This window comes from Perna viridis, chromosome 1 (assembly GCF_037379345.1).
Source record: "Perna viridis isolate PV_CMFRI_1.1 ecotype Kerala chromosome 1, ASM3737934v1, whole genome shotgun sequence".
Lineage (NCBI taxonomy): Eukaryota > Metazoa > Mollusca > Bivalvia > Mytilida > Mytilidae > Perna > Perna viridis.
The window spans coordinates 32,080,981-32,103,149 of NC_142445.1; the positions used below are offsets into that span (position 1 = coordinate 32,080,981).

Sequence of the window (22,169 nt, forward strand, 5' to 3'; positions counted from 1 at the left end):
TTTGATATGTTGTATATGATAATGCAGTACTTTCTATTTTTTGACCCCATGCAGGTCCGGGTGTTCAAAGAATAGGCCTGCAGTAGCGCTAAGCTTGTCGTAAAAGGCGACTAAATAGTGCTCAGAAATCTAGCCGGGGGTAGGCACTCTGCCCACAGAGCAACTGGGATGTGTGCCCCAGGTGGTGGAATGGGGTACCCCTGGCGTGTTACATGCTGGGGTTGTCAGGCTATAATACGGAAAACCTGACCGTAAACCATAGTGGTGCACCGTGTTGGGAAAGATGCCGGGTTCCTCGCATGTTAAAGAACCCTGCTGTGGTATTCGATAGTAGGAACCTTTGCGCTTCGCCACAGGAGGCTGAATTGCCCGACCATACCCATCCCCCTTTTTCCAGTGGCAATCAAAATTTGTCGACCCTATTATCCTTGTGACCCATCCTTTTTTTTTCATTTCATGTTCATTTTATCATCCCTTTCATGTTCATTGTCTGAATATAGCTGAAATATTGCTGCTCGGACATTAAACCCCAACAAACAAACAAACAAACATCTATTTTTTGTTTATCATGATCTATTTCCATCTCATACTTTCACCACATCACTGCACGAATAATCTTATTTCTTGAAAACTGTAATTTTGGCAAATTTTTCACAAACTAGGATCACGATCAAAGAGTGTTTGTCCACAATATTAATGAGAAAATTTACTAATGAACACAAACACAAGAGAGTCATTTGTAATTTCCATGAAATTCTAGTAAAGGAGTCGCGTCCACCAACTCTTCCTATATGTCAAATACACTAAAATATTTCAAGTCTGATCGAGAATATATGATGCCAGCAAATTTACAGGTGTTGTGTACATAAGATAACTATGACACATCAAACTCAATAAAAGTTTGAGAAATTATCAAAATTACAAATATTATAGATATTTTGTGGTTGAAAATTGTGGAATAATTTACAATTACATGTATAACCAAGTACATATGGTATTAAGAGATCCTACAAAAACAAAGTAAACGTAGTAACAACACATAAAGTCTGTAAAGTGGTTTAAAAAGTTATGTCTATGAGAAAGGTGTAACGGATCTACAGAGTAATACTCAAGTAACTGCACGAAAAATGATCAGACTTTTTTTTTTTTTGTAAATGTATCACTTTTTTTGTAAAAATGCTATAGTTTATGCATCTGCTCTTCAGCGTGAATGCAAACCTATTATACAATTCAATATTTGTTGTCTACAATAAATGGATTTAAAAGCACCCTTATACTAGAACATGTTCAGATTCATAGTATAAAAACTTAATCCTATCACACACGTATGTAGTATTAAAACTTTACTTTTAAAATTTAATTCAAAAGTGCATATCATACATGTTCAATATGTGCAGATGACAGTTACTGATTACTAGCCAGTAAACTTACTGTCAGAAGCTTTTGAGTCAGTGCCATTTCTGTGCTGAGTTACTGTTGCACCATCAATACTGGGCTGAGCAACTGCATCAGCAGGGATGCTTGACTGAGAACCCAAGAAAGTATTTGGTGTTATTATTCTCATTCCAGTGTGCTCAGGTGAAAAGTTATAATGTAATTGATGATTATAATAAAACGGATACAAAATTCCTTGATGCTCAACATAATATGTTGGGTAAATTTGTGATACTGGTACCTGGTGAGATGTTGGGGGAGATTGTCCAGAAGGTAGTCTTGGCTGCTGGTTGAACAAAGCACGGTTGATACCAGCATTTGGTGAGCCTTGATGATATGGTCTTTGATGCATCTGATTCATGTGTTGTTGAAAACCCTAGGTACAACAAAGAATTAAGTTATTGCCTTTGTTAAGATTGCAAAGCTATTAAAAATAAAGTAAGTTTTCTGCTATTGCTTATGCGACATGGAACTGTACCTTTTTGCCATCTCAACCTATAACACCTATATAACATGATTCATGCTGCTGTATTAACCAACAGATATTATTATATTACTATAAAAACCCAAATTTTGATTGGTTCAATCAATATTTATGGCGCTTTGCAAATTATGATGATCACCACACAAAATGACAAACAAGGTATACATCACTTCAGCCTGTACCCAAATATAGTACCAGGTAAAATCCTGTTTTTTTTATTTTAAAATGATTATTAATGATTGGGAGATATATTTAGAAATCTTTTTTACAGCTAATTGCCAATCTCCTTACTTAATGTTTACGTTCATTCAACATCGACCTGGTCCTTACTGGTCTGAGTAGCAAAAGAAATAAATGACAAAGATATAAAGGGCTATTTGACTATCAAAGACGTCACTGATATCCTTGTGTGGAAATTTATCAGCGATTGAAGTTATTTACATTGTGAATAAAAGAAAGGAAAACAACCACACAAATAATAAACAAAACAAAACAAGAAACACACGCACAAAGCAAACAAATGATTATGGTAAATGAGGAATGTCCCTAATGCTTACATTTGGATCCCAGTATTGAACTTCACCTTTGAGCATGTTCATTTCAATCAGAAAGGTGTCAATGGGCTTGTTGTTAGATGGAAGCATTGGGACAAATTAGTCATATAATAAAACAATGACTTTTGATTTCAGTTAAAGTAATTATTAACTCCTGAAAATTAAAATCACTACAGCCAGTGGCCTCAGTAATTATTAGATCTCTCTGAAATATAAATCATGATATCAACCTCATCTGAAGTCATTTATTGCATAATAAAATACTTCACAATATTAACATGTAGCCTAACAAATTGACAGAGGCATATATCGTTAATATGCCCTATATTTAATTTGAATATGTAAGAAAAGAGGATGGCTAGATGCTATTTTCTGATCACTCAAAAAGTTAGAATGAACACTGGTAAAAAGTAAAATGGCTTCTAACAGTTACTACTTTGGCCTTGACAACAAAAAAACAAAACAATTATAGTAAAAATAGTGTTGGTACTAAAGAAAACAAGGTCTATTCTGCTTCACACTTAATGTACCTGAGAACTACAACTGGGACTAAACTGGTTAAAGCCATGATGAATTGATGGTACTGACATAGAACGTTGAGTACAGTGTTGGGATTCTTGTATCATCATTGGTTTTCCTGCATAATACTGGCCAGAATTGGATTCAGATATAGTTCGGTTAATCACTGAAAACAAATGAAAACATGTTGAGTTTTTAAGGTTTCACAGATATCATCATCTTTCATTTTCCCAAAAGAAGAAGAAATTGAGGACTCTCATGATATTTAATTCATCAACTGGCTTAAATTAACAAAATCTTACATGATTCTTGAAATTACTAATAACGTTCAACATTAGATGTATTTTGTTATAATTTCATGTATGTCAAAGTCTTTGTTCTTCTGTTAATCTGTCTGAACCTGACACTTTTTAAAGTCCTTTTATATTAATCTATGGGTACTTTGAACTTTGGTTAACTGAAAAAAATATTTAAATCCATAAGGTGTTCAGATTAAACAGCCTTCAATGTACTTATCATTACCTCTCCTATTTCCATGGTGATGTTGACCGGCCTGTGTTTCTCTAGGAGTTCCACTATTCTGTTGGTGCCCATGATGTTCATTCCTCTGGTTATTATTGTTGGCATTGTTTCTTTGTGATCCCTGTGTAGAATAAGGTTTCTCATCTTCTCTTGCTCTCATGTCTGCCTTCCTCTTACGATCTTTTTCCTCCCTACATAAAAAAAGAAAGAATCAAAAATATAAATCTACCACCATTAAATGTTGAAATAAGTAGCCCACTTAAATGACACTCTACTGAAAGAGACCGCTATATAAAGTCTATTGAACTAATTATTAATTGTCAGCCTGATACATTTTGTCATCAGCAATTCTTAAGAAAATAAGGTTGAATTTAAAGACAATCATGATAAAATGTTGAATCTTAAGGTCCTATACATTCAACTTCTTCATTGCCATTATTATAAAGTACTTTTCATACTGAATGTACTCACCATGCAATAGAACAACCAAATATGTAATTTCTATAATTTCAAATGGTTTTTCTCAGTATGGAATCCATCAGTGTAGGTAATTTTTATGTTTTAAAACAACTTTATTATTTTTCTGTACCTTATTTTTCTATTTCTAACAACAGGACACTCTTTGGCAATGTGACCAATTTTGTTGCATGCCCTACAACAGCGGTCATTTGGTGCAGGTCCGTCTTCAGTCAAGTATCTTGTTTCAAAGAAGTATCCCTATTAAGAAAACATATCCTATGTATAATGCATGTAATAAACCTATTAAAATTGGTCAAATGGACAGAAATGCTGAAATCGCACACCACAATATTGGACCCCATATTAAAGAATATCTAGTGGCTGTGCTTAAAAAATGCTGAGAAAATATTTTCCCCTCCACTGGACTAACTCATCATTCTATAAGCTGATTTACATGAGTACAACCTGGGCAAAAATGATCAATACTCAACATTTCCTGAAGTATGGTTTAAAAAAATGCAAGTAAATTTTAAGTTCAAGCAATGGAAGCAATTAAAAATCAATGCAAAACAGCTGCTGAGAAATTTGGTCAAACAATATAAAATGTATGTTATTAAAATGGTAGCATAGTAGGGATTTCAACACTCTTTTTTAAAAAACATAGGAACTATGGAAGAGGGTAAATCTACAAAACTGAACAGCAAATCAAAGTGCATGTTTAACCTTGAATATGAATAAAATTAAACACATTCTTCATATTTCTTTTACAGGCATTTGAAAGTAAATATGGTGAGTTTCAATTAAATCATGGTTAAAGAGCAACAACCTCAACTGAAGATTTCTCATAAATAGCAGTATAATGAATATAAAAATTGCATTAATTTTGCATGCACCAAAAAAAAATATAATAAAAAATTACATTGCTTCTATATGATTGTCCACTCTACATAGTAGTGCAGAGAAATGAAGTACAAGGCATGACTAACAATTCTACGAAATTTGAACAAAGCCAAATCAGCTATCTAACAAAGGTTGCATTTCCAAATATACGAGACAAATACACAGATGCAGACCATAATTAGGTTCCCCTGTCTTACTGGAGTGTGATGAAATGTTGAAAAGAAATCATAATCAAGAAGAACAATTTATCTATATTTGTTGAAGGTGGATATGATTAGAACAATTAAAAAAATGTGTGGTTTAAGTCACCTCTTTGAAAATTTACACAACTCAAGAGGTTGGCTTGAAATGTTGCTAAATCCTGCATGATGAACGCCTAAGTTTTTCATGAAAACATTACAAAAACTGATCAGTAGACAGTCATCACCAACAGCTTGTTAATTTACAGCTATTAGTTGTCTCTTGGCCACAGCTGCAAGCCCGTAGCCATTGTTGTTCACTATTGTAAATACCAAGTCCAGTCTTGAGAAGTTACAAAAAATAGCCTGTGTTATTTTACTAATAAATTTTTTTTCATTTTGGCAAAAAGAAGTCTAGAGTTGGTGATAAAATCTAGGTCGGTCGGGTAACAAGAGCCATACATATTTTTTTATTTGGCCTTAGTATAAATAAATATTCATCTTCACATTACAGACCCTTCAATTTTTTATCTACGTGCACTGTCATCATTAAATATATTCAAGAGTTTCCATACTATTTATTATAAAATAAAACCCACTTACATAGAGAAGTTGAAATTCCATTTTCAGGTCTGGTCTGGGATTTCCATACAATACTCTACCTCTGATTAATGCTTTATGAATGAACTGCTGCACTGTAATGAACAATAAACACAGAAGTATGAACACATAACTCGAGCTGAGGACAAATCTCTACAATGATACTAGAATTAGGTTTTATTGTACCTAAATAAATATCAAACAGCTACTATGCCAAAAGTCTTTTTTTTCCACTGGTTTTTGTATGGCTGTGTAAAAATTCTTTGATTTCATTCAATTAGCAAAGGTAAGTTATATTAAAATAGTATATGATAAAAAACTGAGAAACTGAACAAAGAAGTTTGTTCCTAAAAAAACATCCATTCATTTTGGTCCCTTAGTCTTGTGTGTAATTTGCATTTTTTGTCAGGTGTCTTTCTTGGTATTGCTTTGTTTTTCATATTCATCAAATTTCCTTCATTTGAAACTATGCTATTTCCCCTTTTTGTATATGATACTAAAAACAGGATAAGACCCATCTCAGTTGCTATTCTTACAAACTATTTACAGTTACTGGCACATTTACTTACTTTTTCTTGATAATCCACTACCAAGATTGTGGTTTAAATCAAAAGGATCTGAAATAAGTACAATAGATCATAGAGATCACATAGAAAATTGTACAAATGGAGACAAATATACCAACTAGTGTTTACACAACACTGATGACCTTTTTTCATATAAAAATTGAATTTTTCCAATGACAAATAGTATTGTTTGAACATGCTGAAAGGTTATGTAATACTAACATTAACAACTATAGTATAGCCAATACAAGAATACCCCCACACACTCCATTTTGGTACATATGTACTTTCTAGAATTCTAATTTAATCCAAAGGTTTTAATATAAACCAAACCCAAAACATACTCAAATAACAAGTTATAATAAAGATGATCAAAAGCTGTTCACAAAATACAGTTTGAGTTCCTCATTGGAGTTAATGGCAAAGCTGAACACCAAATTCTTTCAGAATGAATATCAAAAGAGAATATGCACAATGATAATACCTAATAATAGTATCAAAAATTTTCATTTAAGTAATTTTCACATTCAAATAAAGTTGTAGATATAAAACGCATATCCCACACCATCCATCTTATTAAATGGCAAAGTCCAACTTGCACTAATGGAAACCCCAAATCCAATCAGAGTAAAAACATAAGGATCACAATGTCCTTAACTGATTATAATTACATAAAAGTTTATAAAAAGCAATGAAATGGTTTTAGAAAAGTTGTGGATACAAAATTGATGATCTTCCAAATTTGGAAATAATTCATATTTTCCCCCACTTCCGGCAAAGATTATTTGGGGTAAAATGGCTGGTCACTCAATGAAGAGCAAGGAAGAAATTCATGTGGGAAATCGTTGTTGATTGATTTTCTGCAGAAAATCAATTTCAAAAGCCAAACAATGCTCTTACTACATGTATCTACAAATAGAAAATCAGCATCGATTATGACCTTTTTAAAAGACCAACAACTTTTTAGACAAAATTTTTGTTATACGAGTTTATTTTTGAACCAGTTTTTGTCCAGTAGGGCTGTAAAATTCCGGGACAATATCTGAATTTCCCAATTTTCAATATTTTCAATTGACACTCCCCATCATCCATTTAAATTAATGACTGACAAAGATTTTTATTTTAACTGAAACCCCAAAGTATTTAGAATCATAATTAAAAATTCAAGAGCCAAATGGTATTATCTCATAATCCTTTACTGAAAGTTTTATAAAAAAAATCTTCCTTTGGTTTAGGAGAAGTTACAGGAACAAAATGGTAACCCCTTCCCATTCATCTGAATTTATGGCAGTCCATCTTCTGCTCACTAGCAAGCCTGAATTCATTCGTATTAATAATATAAATTACATGGGAAAAACAGCATTCATTTATTATCATTCCATGAATGTTTTATGATAATTTACCAGGTCATTTTGGAGAAGTAGAGTAAACAAAAGTGATGGACAGACAGATGGCAGGGCATCCTGATCACTTTAAAACACCCCCTTAAAGCTTGTGAATAATAAGAGCTTGTATTTCATTGAAAGTTATGTTAGTCTGTCTGTACAAATGTTGTATTATTTTTTTTATCATTTTCTTAGGTCTACAAATTCATAGCATTGCACCATAACATACCTTCAATAGCTATGCAAACACTATTCCATAGTTTTTCAAACTTTGTCAGCATTTGTGTTTGCCGACAACACACAACCTGTTCCTTCATGTTAAACTCTTCTGTATAGTAGCGGAAAAACCCTAGCCAAAGCTCTCCTACTGATTGTTTGTTCTTGCCATAATCCAACCACACCTGAGGCTGAAAATTTTTTTTCAACTTTTATTACCCAACCACATGATCCTTTTTCAGTTGCATCATGGAAAATAAAGTTTAAGAAAAATTTAACTGTCCACACATTGAACAACTTTGAAATGTTTAGTTCTAACCTATTAGTAACATTGAAACTATTATGAGAACACAAATAATGTTATAGTAAGATGGACAAGACATTGCCCCCCCTCCCTCCATGAGATTAGGGATGAACATTATCATAGGCAAATGCATTTTTACACTAGTAGGTATAATCTCACCAGATATCTTTATCTCAAGAAAATTTTACTACGTAAGACTTGTTAACAATAGATTATATATTCAAACAAAACACTACTTGTTTATTTATAACCATTATTACCAGTGTATCAAGATTATCAAAGAACCATACATTCCATCCATCTACTGTAACTTCTGGTTTGTCTGGGCCATAAATCTTGTACAACTAAAAAAAAAGAAATAAAGATTACTGCTAAAACACATCCAATGAATACAGGACTAACTGCTGTTTGTGTTTTATTGATGTATAGTGTATTAATAATTTGAAGAAAATATATAAAAAATTAATGCAATTGAGAAAAGTTTTTAGTAATGGACTAAACTGATGATTTCCAAAATCATAACTAATTACATATAAACTCCTTACCAGCTGCACTATTAAATCAATGTTAGGTTATTGTAAATGGCATTCAACTTCTTTAAAGCAATCATTTAATTATTGATCCACTTTGTTTTTATATTGAATTTTTGTTATATCTTATATTTTTTTTAACATCACACACAAGACAGAGTCAGAAAAAAATGGAAAACTGAAGATTCAAGCAAAGACATAATTCATACCTCTTGTAAAACTGGAATGACTGGTGGTTTACACTGCTGTAAGTAGTGAATTAGCATCAACACATAGGCATAGGAAGATAAACTGCCTCGTGATGCATCACCAATATCACAAATCTATAAATAATAGAATAAGACAGAATCAGGTTTCAGTAGGCTAAACAATAATCCTATTAAAAGTACTATTGTTCGTGGGATAGCAATTTTCATGATTTTCGTGGGTAGGCCAAACCACGAAATTTTGTTCCCAACGAAAAGGAAAATCCCATTGATGTGTATACTGAAGACCTGAAAACCACAAATTCAAGAATCCACAAACTTCCTTCCCTAATCCACAAAAATTGGTATCCATATATTAACCCTTTGAGTGCCAAGGCATTTCCTTTATTTTGCCAAGGAAGAATTTGAAATTTCAAATCCAACTGCCTTGCTTATGACTTCGACAATAAGGTAACGTCATAAGAAAAGGCACAACGGCAGGGTGATCAAATGAAGAAAGAAATAGACATAAAACATTAATCACTTGGATATGTTTTTGAATATATTTTATAATGCCAAGTTGTCAACTTAGTACATATATGCATTGGCGTACTTACGTACATAAAAATGTACCAAAAAATAGGAAAGAAAAAAATAAGTAAAAAAAAAAATACGTAAAAAGAATATTAATAATTAGACATTTCACGAAAAGTGTTTTCAACTTGTGGTTTTTCTAAATAAATCTTATTTTCCATATTAAACCTTTTTAATAGTTTTAAAAACCCATAGTTAGCATACAAAAAGATTTCACAAGCCACCCCATTTACACTGATATTTATTTAAAAAGGATATAATAAGCTATTACAACTACTAAGAAGAAGTAATTTGAATTTCATATCCATTCTCCTTAAATAAGTACAGTTTAAAAAACAAACAGAAGTAAAAACGATCATACTTTAAAGATAAACAACCTAATTATTTGAATTCGACCTACATGTATTTTTATGACAAATCCTATGAGAGAGTTTACTCATTAATTTCATGTATCCAAACTAATGAAACTGTACATGAAATGACACCTTCTACGTTCCGAAGCTCTAAAAATAGGAGCAGTTTCTTTTTCTTTCTATATGATGTAGCTTGCAATGTTGTGTTTGATTAAATGGTTTGTTTATGTTAGCAGTTATGAATTTAATAATCTAATTTTGACATAGTCACATTCATTGATTTTAAATTTTATTTCGTGTTAGCAGGAAGGGGTGAATCTTGCATAGTACAATTCTCTCAGAATCTCATTTTTGATCTTGAATTTATGAATTAAGCTTATTATTCATGACATTGATAGGAATCCTAAAAAATTTTGTAAAACCTCTATGAATAAATAAATTACCTTTACGCCAATGTTCTCTTTTCCCTAATTAGTGAATACTTGGCACTAGTAGATGTGAGAAGATTAATTTTTATAATCGTATGTTCAGCTGACAAAATGTTCCGTGCAATCGATGCCAATTATTGTGCAATATTTGCAATTTTATCAATAATAAATACATGTACATAATGTATCGTTGAAATCATATGTTTATATAGTTTAAAATTTTAATTTTATCATTACTTTTTTTCTGTTTTGCTTTATTTTTTGTTATTTCTTTTACATGTTTTTCTATTTTTTTCCCGTACAAAATTCAAGAAGAGCAGGTTGATTTAAGTAGATTGCACTGAAGGTAAAAACAAAGAGAAGTAAATAAAATGTGAATATTTGATCAATAGATAATGACGAGTAGAAATAAGAACAAAACTTGCAAGGAATTATTTTGGCGTTGTTTTAATATGTACAGTCTACCCTGTGAAGCAACCCATACATAATCACGTTCAGAACTGTGACATCAATGACATTATTGCAGACAACAAACAACAGACAACTGTGTAGACAACAGTCGCTAAGCCTATATATAGGCTCTTGGCAAAATACAGGATCATGAAAAACCTATTTATAGGCTCTTAGGCATAGTAAGGGTTAATGCACTTTCACAGTATTCCCTATGATTAGCTCATTTAACTACTTCTTGGACAGCTAGATATTTGTCATATTATACCATGGATGATATGATATAAACTAGCGATATGAAAAATTTGCCATTGGGATTTGGCTGTTGTGTGATTATGTATCATTTTCTATAAACCTGATTGGTCAACAGCAAGGTTGTTTTCCTGACACAATCGCTAGAATTTGCACCATGATACATGCCAAATGTCAAGTGGCTGGAATATTCCAAAGAAATCATAGAGAGAAAGGTTTAATAACTCATGAAATTTGAATATTGCAAAATATCAACTCAAATTATTTAATTTCAACATCATAACAAATGAGCCTCAGTGAGTTTGTAATGATACTGAAAATAAATAAAGAGAGTTGATACTTTATGATATTCAACTATCACTCATTATGAAACTTTTAAATACATGTATCATTATAATTGTCATCGCTTATCATTATCAATTGCAATGCACTCTTATCATATTGGTTTGTTAAAAAGATTCCTTAGATTTAAATCGGACCAATATCAAAGGTAAATTAAATGTAAGAAAACATACAGTGTTCAGCTTTAACAATCACATAAAATAAAAATACATTCATCAAAGGTTAAATGAAAGACAATGAATGACCCATGGTGTATCTAAAGTATAATACATGTTTCAGTCAGTATCAGACATAGGTCAAGGATTTGCCTGAGATATCATCAGGGATGAGATATGACACCATACTGAAAGAAGTTCTTTTAATTAAAAAAATATTGCATATAATGATATGATAGTGATTTTACACAAAAATGTGATTATAATTTTTGGGATATCCAGAATAATCCTGTTATACTCTCATAAATTTTAGATTACAACTCATTGCAGTTTTAAAATAATAATAAAAAAAACAGCTCTGACTTCTGATTGTGATCATGTTTGACACAGTATATGATTCTGAACAGAATAAACTATTATCTGAGAGATATGTCTCACATGTCACACATGGATGCTGTTATTCAAAACTTGATGGATAGTGACATTGTTTCTAATTTTATATATAGTGCACAATAAATAATATCAATTCAACCTTTTTACACCACCAAAAGTGGACAGATTCCTCAGGTATAGTTTAATGTTTGCATATATGGAACTGTGACTAAGTGATAATCATGAAGTCAATGGACTATGACAGTGGGGCTTATGGGAGAAATAAATACAGAATTGTGGTAGAGTGATGCTAATGTGATTCCTAACATTAACAAAATGTTTAAATTAATTGAAAAAAATAACCATACATGCTCAGGCATACCGAAGAACACAAGTGCACTGAACTTGTTTGATGCATATGTTAAATCTGCAAGTACTCTCAGCATGAGTGTTTTTTGGGGGGAAGGGGGTAATTTTGGTTATTCAAAAAAATCAATTGAATATCCTACAAACAAATCTCAAATTTTGTGGTGGTTGGATCAATATTCACTGACATCAAATAAAGGTATTGTCTCAAGAGAAATGTCTTGTGTTGTTTTGGCAGGTCGAACATACAAATTATCAAAGTTTTTTCACATGTGATTTATCGAAATTGATTGCACAAAGAACATTTGATAATTCATAATTTGTTTTCATTATCTTCATATAAATGTGATATTGCAGATTACACTTGTTAAATTTGTTGTTACTCACCATCTGCACTGAAAAAGCCTAAGTTATCTTTAGGTCAAAATCATTTAGTGGTCTTTTTGCAATCATATCTTATGAAGTTGCAGATTAGAAGATGGTTCCCCTTGGTTGATTAAAGACAAAGTGCATGTTTTGCATCAAGAAACCCATAAGTCATTCAGAGGAAACACAAAATAGGTGAACAATGGCATCATGAGATAAAAAATGTGTTGTTTCATTAAATTACTATCTGCAAATCAAACTGGGGACAGACAAATTATGGATGCACAGCATGATCACTTTCAAGCAGGGGAATAATAATAAATAACTCATATTCAACTTTTTGAAGATCTTATCAAATAAGGAAAATCTTATGTACTTTTTTCAAGAGAGATTCCAAATCAACTATAATGATAAAAACTTCCTCTTTATCTGTTATTGTGAAGAAACGTAAAATCCTCAAATTTATACAACAGGATAATTATGACTGAAATATGCAGCTATGAAACTAAAAGGCACCTTTCAGTGACTACAAATCAACATCTTATTCTTCTTATCATGTTTAACTTACCTTAGCAAAAACTTTGAGAGCATAACCTAATATTCTGACTCTAGAATCTATGGCTGCATACATTCTGACCATTTTTGTATTATGTATTGCCTAATATAAAAAGATGAAAAAATTACAATATTTCTAGGACGATCATTGTTATTAGATAAGTCAATGCAACAATATCTAATTGAAAAAACTATGAAAGATGGGAAACATAAAAATATGATGGATTAAGCAGCAAGTACTTTTTTAATTGCCTATGTGTACTCATGGTAGTACACTTGCAGGATGTAATGAGTCCAATCCCTGACTGACTTTTTAACTGGTAGTCACAGCTCCTCTGCAAATCATGTGGTACATAGGAGATAGAATGACAACTGGTTGACTCACAGAATTAAAACAATGTGTCCAAAAGAGGGACATGCTTATCAGACAACTGCAGGCTGTTGCTTCTACGAGCTAGCACAATAAAATGTGTCACACTTCTACAAAGCAGGGTCTGTTTGATTGGTCAAACATTCTCATCCTTAACTGTATAAAATACCTGCCATAGGACATAAAACCACAATTAATCAATCACAATGCTTTAAACTTTATAAAAGAAGTGCATCAATCATAAACATAATTTGCAAGTTTTATTTTTGAGACTAAGTGAAAATTCCAGAAGTGGTGGTAACACTGTAATAATGCAAGTTTTAATCATTGTGATTGCAATACATACACATTTTTCTAAAGAATAAGTTTATAATTTCTGAATTCACAGTTTCAAATAACGTAATATTACAATGATTTACAGTATATCTCCACAAAATAAAAAATACTTACCAATAAATTGTACATACTAATGTCTCCTTCTAACTGTGATCTTCTGTGTTTGAACTTAATAATCGGAACTTTGGCTGTTGTAATTGGAAATACATTGTACAGTCCACGGTGTGTTTTCAACTTCATAGATATGTCTTCAATATAATTCACCATATTCAGGCCCTTAAAATAAAATAGGTAAGAGTTAAGATAAGAAAGCATTAATTGTACACTAGGTCCTAATTAGAAAATAAGCAAAGAAAAAAAGGTAAACCTAATAAATACAAAAAATCCAAAGGAAAGCTAATGGGTGTCAATCATTTATTTTCTAAAGAAATGCGACAGTGATTTGACAAAAGTTCTTACTTTGACGATCATAAAATTACCACTGCTTTTCTTTTACTATCAAGTAGCAAGATCTTTCTTCCTTCTATACACCATTTTATTCAAGCTCAGTAAAATCTGTGTGGTTTTTTTCAAGATGCTGTGCAAACTGTTTATGTAAAAATAATAACAAAGACACTTGTCCAGATGAACTTTACAAAGTCTAAATTACCGGCAAGTTATAAAAGATAAGATATTTTCCAAAAATATAACTGATGCAATTAGTTGAAGCCAACATTAATATGCTTACTACTTTAACAACTAGAGGCTCTAGAGAGCCTGAATCCTTCACCTGCTCAATTATAGTCTTTTTTTAAGCTGGACTCTTGACCCTACTGTACAGTACTATTGTCACAAGAAACATTTAATCAATAGAGATCACCTTAGTTATCCACCAGGATCCCATCTCTCATAATCATTTCTTGACCCTTCAATGGCATTAACTCCAACATCGACCAATAGATCTAAATGGAAATTTTGGCATAGGTCCATCTCACCATGATGGTCAAATTTGGCCATGTTTGGTTATAAACCATCCTACTAGTCTCAGAGGAGAAGATTTCCAAAATTGGAAATGTAAGTTCAGGAAAAAATTCATTTCAGGACCCAAAACTAATTCATCTGTTTAAGGATCATTCGGAACATGTCCAACTCATTATGCTGAACAATTTTACTGTTGTTTATTAGCAAATACGTTAAACTAAGCCCAACTGTTTTTGAGTTAATTGCAAACATCTGCCATTTTATGGTCTATTTGTAGTAATAGCGGCCATGTTTTTTGCCTGATCAAAAATCCCATACACAGATTGTTGAAAATACCCTAAAGAACAATCAAGCAAAGTTTGGTTCCAATCTGTCCAGTAGTTTCAGTGGAGAAGATGTTCATGCAAGTTTACTGATGATGGCTGAGGACAGATACATAGTGATGGCAATAGCTCGTATGGTCTTTCAAATTAGGTGAGCTAAAGATTTAAACTAGAGAAATCTGATGGCCATATCAATGGAACAAAAAGAAAATCATAAATAAGTGATACTCCTAACATCATTCCTACCAAGATTTCTAAACCAAGGTTAAGAACTAACAACGATATATCATGTATAAAGCAAAATGTGTTTTCAAACACCATTACAAAGGCAACTTTGAGTGGCCGCAGCAACTTGATAAGCCACCTGTGCCATACAAAGGTGGAGAGGTTTTGAAGTCATCAATCCATATCAAGTTTCAAAACAATTTCACTTGTTAGTTCTTTGGGTCTTTTCCCAAGCTTAGATAGCCACTAAAAGCCATCTTACTTGATCCAACAAAAGCTCAAAGTAGATTACTTACAGAAGCTCTTCCACACATAATTCCTGCCATTGTTTGGTTAAATTTCAGGTACATGTACTCAAGCAAAATGAGATAATTTAAGACTATGGCATCGGTTCTTTATTGTTTGTTTATTTACTTGGGATTCTTAATTGTACATTTTGTCTATACTGTTTCTTTAATTTAACTACCTAATCCATTGTGTTCAGTGACTATTCATTTAAAAATTATCATGACTTTGGACAAACACATTAATGCAGTATATATACCAGTATACAATGGTACCAAATGCAATGTTAGTAGGGAAAGTTACTTTAACTGAATCTAGAAAAAAAACTGTGAGCAATGCTCACAAACTTGATACCCCCAACTCTCCCGTTTGATAACATGAAACTTTTAACCTCCATTTCTTGATTGATTGTTGTTTTTTAAATCCCATTTTGATTTGAATCAAAATATAAGATAAGAGATGAACAATGAGAACATGTAAGACAGATACTGTGAAAGTTTCATTCAATTCCATTCAGTGATATAGGAGGAGTAACAGATAAGAGATAGGTCTTCCCTTGTCCCAATATTAACAAATGACAAAAGTCAATGCTTTGCTAGAGAGAGTAATCAAGGGAACCAAGGTTATAGCGGTAATCAAAAGAATGTAATCCAGGGACAAAGACCAGACATGGAAAACAGACATACACAACAAAGAACATAAAATAACTAAAATCATACATACAAAGTAGCAAAAGCAAATGAGCAACTAGAGGAAACCCCAAAATTGATTTGATCAAAATCTAAATAGGAGGTGCACTATGGGAACATACAATAAAGATTCTGTGAAAGTTTACTTTAACTTCATTCAGTGGTACAGAATGAGTAGTGGATAAGAGACAGGTCCACCTTGTCCCATTATTAACAAATAACAAAGTCCATTTTTTTTGCTATGTGAAACTCCCAACTTGATTTGAATCAATATCTAAAATAGAAGATGCATAATGGGAACATATAATAAAGATTACATGAAAGCTTCCTTCAATTCCATTCAGTGGTATAAGAGGAGCAAAAAATAAGAAATGAGTCCCCCATTTGCAAATATTAAAAATTGATGAAGTCCATGTTTTGCTATGCGAAACCCCTAAAGGTGCACAAAAGGAATATGAAATAAAGATTCTGTGAAAGTTTGCTTCAATTCCATTCAGTGGTCTACCAGAAGTAGTGGATAAGAGATGGGTCCCCCTTGTCCCCATATTTACAAATGACAAAAGTCCATTTTTGGCAATGTGAAACCCCCAACTTGATTTAAATCAAAATTTTAAATAGGAACTGCACAATGGGAACATGTAATAAAGATTATGTGAAAGTTTCCTTCAATTCCTTTCAATGGTATAAGAGGAGTAACAGATAAGAAATAAGTCCCACATATGCCCATATTAACAAATTACAAAGTCCACGTTTTGCTATGTGAAATCCCCAAGCAGATTTGAATCAGAATCTAAAATAGGAAGTGCACAATGGAAACATGTAATTAAGATTCTGTTTAAGTTTCATACCATTCCATTCAGTGGTATAGGAAGTAACGGACAAAAAAATGGATCCTCATTGGTAACAGAAGGAAGGAAGGAAGGAAGGACAGATACCGCTATCACTTTACACCCCCACTTTGAAAGTGGGGGTAAAACAAAAAGAGGTAATACAATGTATGGTAAAAAAAGAAGAACAAATGTGCAAAAAGAAAAAGTTTCATTATAGAGGAATCTGCACAAGTACAGTAGTTTTCCCTCGCAACCAGCAGAAAGCTTAATTCAGTCATTTAAGTTGTAAGGTTAAAAAAAAACCCCAAAGAAATGGAACTTTGAGCTATGACACATGTACTGTGGATCAAAACTTTGAACAGAACAGAAGTTGACAACAAAGCAGAATCAATATCTAATGTCATACTTCTCCTGTACGGTGACTTTCTAAAGTAACACAGAGGTCAAGATCACTATGAGAGAAACCAAACCCATTGTGGGATGATCCAAATAGATGTACTTTGGCATCTGAAATGAACATGAAACAACTAAGTTAACATCATGACAATATTATTTTGATATTACATTATTACATGCAGCATACAAAATTTGCAATATATATGACTGGTATTTTTATACCAGAACAAAAATATATTTCTTCCAATTCTGTTACAATTTCTAAGTGAATTACTAACACACAAACACCAAAAATGTTTGGGTCTCTTTGTTTCTCATTTTACATGAATGAAACTAACTACATTTCAGATATGGTAAAACAGACATGAATGCAGTACAGCCCCTACCTTTTGCAAGTGGGGCATAAAACATAAGAAAAGCCATTAAAATATGTTCTCAAATTCAGATTTTTTTCTGTGGGTCATTTCATATACAACATCCTTAATAAAGCTAAAGGAGAGAGACAAATAAAACAGACCTTCCATGATGTTAATGAATATTCATACTTTTATGTTATAACATTAGGATGTAACACCTTAAAAATATGTACCTTGATATCTTTCTCTAATGAATTCTTGAATTTCACAACGAATTAGTTCACGATCTCTTAACTCCACCTCTGTAGGTCCATATTCTTCTGAAATTATATGTAATGGCTAGTAGCATTCATTAATACCACCAGAGGTACAAAGTGAGGCGATGGAAGCTGAAGCTGTTCGCAGCCCAACTGGTGATTCACGAAATGACCATCAAGGTAGAACTGTAGACCAGATTACACAAGAAGCTAGACCAGGAAAGAGAGCATGTCACACCACGTCTCTGTGGAGCTAGGAATACCATGGAGAGAACACAGACAGAAGTGACAATACAGACGTTCCTGATATAGAACATAATGTCATTGTAACTATACATAGCTCTAATAATGTAAAGGATACCGATGTAGATTACAATACTAGCAATAGTAATAGTGATGTAGATTGTAGTAGCAATATTAATAGCAATATTGATGTAAATTGTAGTAGTAATAGTGATACTGATGTGAATATTTCATTTTTCTGTCCAAATGATCAAAGTTCTCATAATTAATTAAATATTCTAATGTTGAATTGTTGTGGGGTAAAAAAAAAGGTTGAACTATCCAGAGTTTTTAGATTTGGTTAATAATCATGACATTATTGGACTTGTTGAGACAAAAACAGATAGTATTGACAATAATAAATTTCCAAGATATATTGTTTACATGACAAATAAAAAAAAAGTGGCGAAAGTTAAATCTGGTGGTATATTGTTGGGATACAAGATAGAATATGAAGATTGTATTGAATGCATTGAGACTGATTGTAAATATGGTTATGGTTTAGAGTAAATGCAAAACTTGTAAATAAAGATAGCAATGCAGTTTTTGGTATCATGTATATTCCTCTGGAATATACAAGGTATACTTCTATTGATGCAATTTGTCAAATAGAAAATGAATTTTTTGACCATCTCTTACAGGTATAAGTATATCTCTTTATTAAGAGATTTCAATGCAAGAACTTCAGATGAATTAGACTATTTCAAATTTGATGATAAGGATCCATCGAACAATTTTCAGAATATGTAGATGATAACTTGTTTCTTTTAGACAAGCTTAATATCCCCAGAGATAGGATTAATAGTGATAAAGGCAAACACAGATTTGGCACACAGTTACTTGATTTTTATAAATCTAACAACATGTTTATACTTAACGGAAGGGTGAATGGTGATCAAGAGGGTAAATTTACTTGTAAAAATGTGAGCGTTGTTGACTACTGCATCAGTTCTGTTGATTTATTCAGTAGTTTTCTTAGTTACAAAATCCTAGAGTTTTTGAAACTATATTCAGATGTGCATTGTCCTGTGAGTATTTCCATGAGTATGTATAAAAGTAAGAAAGACAAGGTAGTGAAAGTTACAAATGTCACATGAAACAGAGAAAGCTAAGAAATGGAATGAAAATAAAGAAAATTACTTTATATGTAATATAGATCAGGCTAAGCTGAATGAAATCACCCAAATTTTAGAATTACCGAGAGAGAATATTAACTCGAATATTTTAGATGATCTTGTAGGAAAGATATATGATGTATTCATTAGCAGTGCAAAGCACACTTTTGGAACTTATATACCTCGACATACTAACAAGCAAACTATAGATGTACCATGAATGATAAGCCTTGGTTCAATATAGACAAGAACAAATTATAGAAAATTTAGACGTAGATTTATAAGTCAAGACCACTGACAAAAAGGAACAGTTAAGAAATGCCCAAAAGTTATCTTAGAGGACTCTTGATACCTGTCAGAAGCAATATAGAGCTGATATGGCCAGAAAACTTAAGCTAATGAGATCACAAAATTCTAAGGAATATTGGAAAGTACTTAATCAGGGAAGGAGAAAGAGACAACCAAATATCAGTATTGAGTCCCTCTATGAATAATGACGATTCCACTCCCTTGTTTGCAAATGGTCAAAATGATGAATTCATTCTGATTAGCTACAATTTAAATAAATATATAGATAAACTTTTTACAGCTATACTAAGCGAATGCCTGAACACTTTTTCAGATAACTTTCTGATATTGAATGAGAACCAGACAGGCTTTAGACAAAAATATTCTACCATTGATAACATATTTACTTTATATTCATTTTTTGAAATTCTTAAGCCAAAAAAGCGAAAATTATATTGCGCAATTTATTGATTTTGAGAAGGCGTTCAATAAAGTTTGGAGAAACGGTCTTTGGTATAAATGTATTCTTAATAGTAAATAGTAAAATGTTAGATGTTATTCAAAATATGTATAAGAATATTAAATCCAATATTATTTGTAACAAAGGTGCATCTGAATATTTCCCATGTGAAATGGGAGACAGGGTGAAAATCTATCTCCTTTTTTGTTTGCTCTTTTCCTCAATGATATAGAAGATTTTATTGGTAGACATGATGCACCTGGGTTGTCAACAATATGTGATGAGATAGAAAATGAGCTAAATTTATACATGAAAATTTTTTTTTTATTATATGCAGATGACTCAGCTCTGATGGCTGAAACGCCAAAGGACCTACAGAATCAATTATATATTTTTCTCCAGTACTGTGAAACTTGGAAACTTAAAGTTAATGTTAACAAGACTAAGATTCTTTGTTTTTGTAATGGTAGATTGCCCAACAATCTAACATTTAATTTCAATAACCAAAATTTTGATATTGTCAAAGATTTCAATTATTTAGGTGTTCTACTTTCAAAGAGTGGAAAATTTGTGAAAGCAATACAATCACAGGCAGAAAAGGGACTGAAGGCTATGTATGAGATACTCAAGAGAGGTAGACACCATAACCTATCAATTTCTTGTCAACTAGATCTGTTTGACAAGGTTGTAAAACCTATATTACTATATAGTTCAGAAGTTTGGGGCTTCGGAAATACTGAACCAATAGAAAAGGTTAATCTAAAATTTTGCAAAATTTTGCTACGTTTAAAGTCTTCAACTTCAAGTGTTATCGTTTATGGTGAATTGGGTCGCCATCCATTACTTTTTATGTAAAACATAGAATGGTAACATACTGGACTAAACTTGAGCATATGAGACCACATTTTTTTTCACTGTTTCCTATTAAATTTCCTTTAATTATTTCATTTATGAACAAGGAGAGCGAAAATTTTCTACCTTAAACAAGAAATATTAAAGTTCGAAGAAATTCATTTCAAGATGACAAGAAATTTTACTTACTTGGTATTCTCTGTAGCACTGCATTCAGCATTTCCTTATGAGACTTAGTAAATGTAGGCAGGTCTATAAGTACTGGCAATTTGTCATCAGGACAATATTGTTTTAAGTGTCCTTCTTTCTCACATGATGAACAGTAAACAGCAGGCCCCTATTAAATATTTTATGTAACATTACTTTTGACTGATTTAAACAAAACAGCAGTTTTAATTGACCACACATGTAATATCATATCACATAATACTACAATATCAAAGAATTTTTTTGTTAATTAAAACAAAAACATAAATTAAACTAAATAAACAATAACAGTGCACTGACCAGACATAAAACTTATATAAAAATGAGGCTAAGAACAGGCGGAAAATGTAAGGCTGAGCCAAGCATTTTCACCAGCTTGAGCCAAATTCATGTCAAGTCAGTACCATGTTATTGTCTTTATAGTGCAAAATTTATACTAAAAGAAATATGACCTTTTAAGCAAGAAAAATTAAGGTTTTTATTTGAAGTGGGCATCATCCTGGCAACTTCAAAACAATATAACACTTGTGACATCACTACAGAAAGTTATATCCTGTCTGTGACAAATCTCACTAGTAAATATATGGTCTGATAAAAAAGTTTATCATGTTATAAAAGATGCCCAGACGCTTAAATTTTTTTATGTAGAAAAGAGCCATAACAACTCCTAAATGGTAAATATAATTTTAAAATAGAAAAAAATTGTCTGATCATTAGAGGGTACATGCATTTTGAAGCCTGTCTTTCAGATTTGATAATATTGCAGATAAACTCCAGCATACAACAAAGGATGTGTAGTCATGAATCACAAACTTCTGTTACGACAACAATCAAATATGTCAAGTACTTTTGTTACAAACTTTTGTTC

The 22,169-nt window shown here is 32.0% G+C and overlaps 1 protein-coding gene across 2 annotated transcripts in view; it reads right to left on the reverse strand.

Moving 5' to 3' along the window:
* The window catches only part of LOC148628398 (terminal uridylyltransferase 4-like), a 56,083-nt gene that overhangs the window by 13,580 nt on the left and 20,334 nt on the right, over positions 1 to 22,169 (reverse strand). The window contains exons 12-25 of one of the 2 annotated variants that reach the window (XM_088586770.1): positions 21,284 to 21,431; positions 18,074 to 18,160; positions 17,495 to 17,595; positions 13,891 to 14,052; positions 13,084 to 13,173; positions 8,862 to 8,975; positions 8,383 to 8,466; positions 7,832 to 8,009; positions 6,221 to 6,268; positions 5,655 to 5,746; positions 4,103 to 4,230; positions 3,514 to 3,704; positions 3,003 to 3,157; positions 1,676 to 1,810 (exon numbers count right to left, since the gene is read on the reverse strand). In XM_088586770.1, the coding sequence (XP_088442896.1) occupies positions 1,676 to 1,810; positions 3,003 to 3,157; positions 3,514 to 3,704; positions 4,103 to 4,230; positions 5,655 to 5,746; positions 6,221 to 6,268; positions 7,832 to 8,009; positions 8,383 to 8,466; positions 8,862 to 8,975; positions 13,084 to 13,173; positions 13,891 to 14,052; positions 17,495 to 17,595; positions 18,074 to 18,160; positions 21,284 to 21,431 (1,713 nt within the window). Of the gene's footprint in view, positions 1 to 1,431; positions 1,811 to 3,002; positions 3,158 to 3,513; positions 3,705 to 4,102; positions 4,231 to 5,654; positions 5,747 to 6,220; positions 6,269 to 7,831; positions 8,010 to 8,382; positions 8,467 to 8,861; positions 8,976 to 13,083; positions 13,174 to 13,890; positions 14,053 to 17,494; positions 17,596 to 18,073; positions 18,161 to 21,283; positions 21,432 to 22,169 lie in introns of both variants that reach the window. The other variant, XM_088586761.1, reaches the window with a different exon arrangement.